The sequence below is a fragment of the Eriocheir sinensis genome, chromosome 1 (assembly GCF_024679095.1).
Source record: "Eriocheir sinensis breed Jianghai 21 chromosome 1, ASM2467909v1, whole genome shotgun sequence".
Lineage (NCBI taxonomy): Eukaryota > Metazoa > Arthropoda > Malacostraca > Decapoda > Varunidae > Eriocheir > Eriocheir sinensis.
The window spans coordinates 16,346,589-16,351,588 of record NC_066509.1 but is presented as its reverse complement, the minus strand read 5'-3'; the positions used below and the strand labels follow the sequence as shown (position 1 = coordinate 16,351,588).

General features: G+C 56.5%; 1 protein-coding gene across 6 annotated transcripts in view; it reads right to left on the bottom strand.

Annotated features, from left to right (window-relative positions):
* Window positions 1-4,077: 4,077 nt before the first annotated feature.
* LOC126995588 (uncharacterized) overlaps window positions 4,078-5,000 on the bottom strand; it is a 9,675-nt gene continuing 8,752 nt past the window's right edge. For 4 of the 6 annotated variants that reach the window (XM_050855298.1, XM_050855290.1, XM_050855275.1 and 1 more), the window contains exon 2: window positions 4,078-5,000. This exon is cut by the window's right edge. In XM_050855298.1, the coding sequence (XP_050711255.1) occupies window positions 4,193-5,000 (808 nt within the window). In that variant the 3' untranslated portion in view covers window positions 4,078-4,192. The other 2 variants (XM_050855301.1, XM_050855300.1) reach the window with 2 other exon arrangements.

Below are 5,000 nucleotides of genomic sequence, written 5' to 3'. Positions count from 1 at the left end.
TTCCATTCCCTCCTCCCACTATCTTCCTCCTCCCCTCCCTTGTAACATGGCGAAGTTAATGTTGATTCAAGTTTGGTGGTGGTGGTGGTTGATGGAGGTGGCGGTGGTGATTGTGGTGGTGGTGGTGGTTGTGGTAGAGTTGGTGGTAATGGTATTGATGGTGGCAGTATAGTAGGGTTATGGTAGTAGTGGTAATGTTGGTGGTGGTAGTGGTGGTGGTGGTGGTGATGGTTTTCCCCAGCACCTGACTGACGTTTTCCAATACGTTGTCACGCTGTTGTTCACATTAGCGGCTCGCGCGCGCACACACACACACACAAACATACACACACACTCACACACACACACACACACACACTAACATACACACACACAAACACACACACGCACACACACACACACACACACATATACACACACACACAAAACACACACACACACACACACATGAACGCTAGCAACAATGCCCTGTAAAATTTCAGTGGCCGCAAGCATATGTTAGAATCGTTATTAAAAAGAAAGATATAATAAGAAAATAACAATAGGTTAACTTTAGTGATTGATCAGATATTAAGTAAGAAACACAGCTAAGTAAGTAATCTCCGTGGAAATCCTGAAACATTCCCCGCGGGCAGCCACAACACTGTGGACACGGATACAGCGGCAACTAGCGTCAACACTTTAGCAACCCTTGCCGGGAAGCCCTGGCGCCGCTCCTCGGCGTCGCCTCCGCCAGCTGGCCCTGATGAGCTTTCGCTGCTGCTCGAGCGTTGCCAGGCGGTTTTTGATCTTGGCCTGGACGGCGCGAACCTCGGCGGGCGGCCCACTGATGGTGACGCTACGGGACTCCGTGTCGTTGGAGGGCGGCACCGACACCCTCACGCCGGGGTGCTGCTGCTTCAGCTTCAGGAGCTCCTCGCCCCCGGGTCCCACCACGAGGCGCCGCCTGTTGGGCGCCACGTCCAGCACCGCCGTGGCCACGGTCTCCTGGCGGCGTCGCGCGGCCTCGTGGATCTGAGCCTCGATGACCTGGAGGCGCTTGGCGACTTCCCGCGACGCGGCGGCCGCCTGGCTATTGGGGCCCCTGAAGGTCACGTGGGCGTCGGGGTCCTCCGGCAGCGGCACCGCCACGTGCACGCCAGGGTAGTCCCGCCGCAGCTGCCGGACTATGTCCCCGCGCTGGCCGATTACGTGCCTCCGTCTGGCCGGCGGCACCGGCAGCCGCACCGTCACCACGTCCTCCTGCCAGGACTGCCGCACGCTATGGAGGGGCTGGCTTGGCGGGGGTGTCATAGGTTGTGTCGCTGCAGGTTTATTTTTCCTCCGCGTGACCTGCTTCAGCGTAACATTCTCCTTCACTGCTTTGGTCTCTTTCCCTTCAGCAGGAGTCATTGCTTTTCCCTTGATCTCATCCTTTGGCACCGCTTTTACCTTGACCTCAGCGTTTGGCACCGCCTTTCCCTTGGTCTCAGTCTTTTGTACCACCTTTCCCTTGGTCTTAGCCCTTGGCATCGTCTTTCCCATGGTCTCAGCGTTTGGTGCCGCCTCCTTCTTTGCGTCAGTCTTGGCATCCGTCTTGTAATCGTCTTTGACATGTGCTTCACCAGATGCCTTCAGCACATCTACTGCAGGGTCCAGCTTCTTGCGCCTCTTTTTCCTTTTCTTTTTCGTGACTGCCTTCCCCTCGAAGGGCACCGCCTCCGCCGCCAGCGTGCTGCTTTGCGACTCGTGGCCCGCGAGACCCACGGGATCCTTGCTCACCACTTTGCCTTGCATAAAGTCGCCAGAAACTGGCGGCACTTCAGCCGCTTCCTCTGCTGTATCGGTGGCCTTGTTATCTGCATCACCTGTTCTTTCCATCTCAATGTTCACTTCGCCACCGCCTTCTTCCTTCATCTTCTTACACTCCACATTCTCTGCGGTGGCCAGCACGTCCATTTCCTCATTATCTTTCGCCACCTCAGACTCCACAGAGTTGTCTACTGCAGGGGATAAGTCTGTAGGTGTAGACTCTGCGCCTACAGAATCATCATCTGCTTCCGTGTCCTTGCTTTCCTCCTCCTTCACCGTCAACTCCTCCATATACTCTGCTGGCGTTGCCCAGCATTCCTCTTCATTGATCTCTTCAACAGCTGCTGTCGCTGTTGTCCAAGTTTCCTCCATTACATCACTATCGGCTGCCGGTGTTGCCCAATCTTCCACCAGTGCCTTGCAGGCATCGGCTTCAGGGGCATCTACGAAATAGTCGACACTTGGGCTCTCCTGTTGCCCAGTAACTCCCTTTACCCTGCGGCGGACGAGGCGACGCGCGGCCAAGAGGCCCAGAGGCACCACCAGCGCCAGGGCGACGCCCCAACACAGGCGAACTCCGAAAGCCTCGTGGTCGTGCTCGGCCTCAATAACCCGCTCCTCCAGGCAGGCAAGGAGCCGCCCTGCCTGGCGGGGCTGCAGCAGCAGCCGCCACCAGCAGGCCGACGCCTCGCCCGACACCAGCCCGCAGGCCTCCAGGGGATCCAGAGGGGAACTGGGGCGCAGGGGGCCGAGCCATCCTTGGCGGGCCAGCAGCTCCCGCGCCCGCCACACCTTGGTGGCGTGGAGGCCCTTGTCCTCCCACGCTTGCACAACCTCGCACACCCGCGAGGCGGTGGTCGCTACCTTCCACACCGCGCCGACAAGCAGGACAACAAGGCCCAGCCCGGCGCACATCATTGCGCCCTTGACGATGGCCTGTTTGACGGCCTTGTAGACTGGGGTGAGTTCCATTTCAATGTGAAGATGTTTATTTCAAAGGCAACCTTTGAATTGTAAAAGTACGGAGAGACGCTGCAAGGCTCTTTGTGGAGAAAGGGGATGGTAACTTTGAGGGGGCTGGGGAACACACTCACACACACACACACACACACACACACACACACAAAAGCACGCATGTACGCGCACACACACACACACACACACACACACACACACACACACACACACACACACACACACACACACACACACACACACACACACACACACACACACACACACACACACACACACACACACACACACACACACACACACACACACACACACACACACAAGCACGCACACACACACAAGCACGCATGCACACACACACACACACACACACACACACACACACACACACACACACACACACACATACACATACCCCTTTCTTTTTCCTTTCCCCTTTCATCTTCCCTTCCCCTTCCGTTCGCTACTTCCCTTTCCTTCCCTTCCCTTCCCTTCCCTTCCCTTCCCTTCCCTTCATTACCCTTCCCTCCCCTTCTCTTCCCTTTCCGTTTCTTCTCTTCCCTTCCCTTCTCTTTTCTTCTCTTCTCTTCCTATCCTTTCCTTTCTCTTCTCTTCTCTTCCCTTTCCCTCCCTTCGCTTTCCTTCCATTCCCTCCTCCCACTATCTTCCTCCTCCCCTCCCTTGTAACATGGCGAAGTTAATGTTGATTCAAGTTTTGGTGGTGGTGGTGGTTGATGGAGGTGGCGGTGGTGATTGTGGTGATGGTGGTTGTTGTGGTAGAGTTGGTGGTATTGGTATTGATGGTGGCAGTATAGTAGGGTTATGGTAGTAGTGGTAATGTTGTTGTTGGTGGTGGTGGTGGTGGTTGATGGAGGTGGCGGTGGTGATTGTGGTGATGGTGGTGGTTGTGGTAGAGTTGGTGGTATTGGTATTGATGGTGGCAGTATAGTAGGGTTATGGTAGTAGTGGTAATGTTGGTGGTGGTGGTGGTGGTGGTGGTGATGGTTTTCCCCAGCACCGAAAAATCGAAGAGTCTGACTGACGTTTTCCAATACGTTGTCACGCTGTTGTTCACATTAGCGGCTCGCGCGCGCACACACACACAAACACACACACACACTCACACACAAACATACAACATACACACTCACACACACACACACAAAAAACACACACACACACACACACACACATGAACGCTAGCAACAATGCCCTGGCAAATTTCAGTGGCCGCAAGCATATGTTAGAATCGTTATTAAAAGGAAAGATATAATAAGAAAATAACAATAGGTTAACTTTAGTGATTGATCAGATATTAAGTAAGAAACACAGCTAAGTAAGTAATCTCCGTGGAAATCCTGAAACATTCCCCGCGGGCCGCCACAACACTGTGGACACGGATACAGCGGCAACTGGCGTCAACACTTTAGCAACCCTTGGCCGGGGAAGCCCCTGGCGCCGAAGCCGCTCCTCGGCGTCGCCTCCGCCAGCTGGCCCTGATGAGCTTTCGCTGCTGCTCGAGCGTTGCCAGGCGGTTTTTGATCTTGGCCTGGACGGCGCGAACCTCGGCGGGCGGCCCACTAATGGTGACGCTACGGGACTCCGTGTCGATGGAGGGCGGCACCGACACCCTCACGCCGGGGTGCTGCTGCTTCAGCTTCAGGAGCTCCTCGCCCCCGGGTCCCACCACGAGGCGCCGCCTGTTGGGCGCCACGTCCAGCACCGCCGTGGCCACGGTCTCCTGGCGGCGTCGCGCGGCCTCGCGGATCTGAGCCTCGATGACCTGGAGGCGCTTGGCGACTTCCCGCGACGCGGCGGCCGCCTGGCTATTGGGGCCCCTGAAGGTCACGTGGGCGTCGGGGTCCTCCGGCAGCGGCACCGCCACGTGCACGCCAGGGTAGTCCCGCCGCAGCTGCCGGACTATGTCCCCGCGCTGGCCGATTACGTGCCTCCGTCTGGATGGCGGCACCGGCAGCCGCACCGTCACCACGTCCTCCTGCCAGGACTGCCGCACGCTATGGAGGGGCTGGCTTGGCGGGGGTGTCATAGGTTGTGTCGCTGCAGGTTTATTTTTCCTCCGCGTGACCTGCTTCAACGTAACATTCTCCTTCACTGCTTTGGTCTCTTTCCCTTCAGCAGGAGTCATTGCTTTTCCCTTGATCTCATCCTTTGGCACCGCTTTTACCTTGACCTCAGCGTTTGGCACCGCCTTTCTCTTGGTCTCAGTCTTTTGT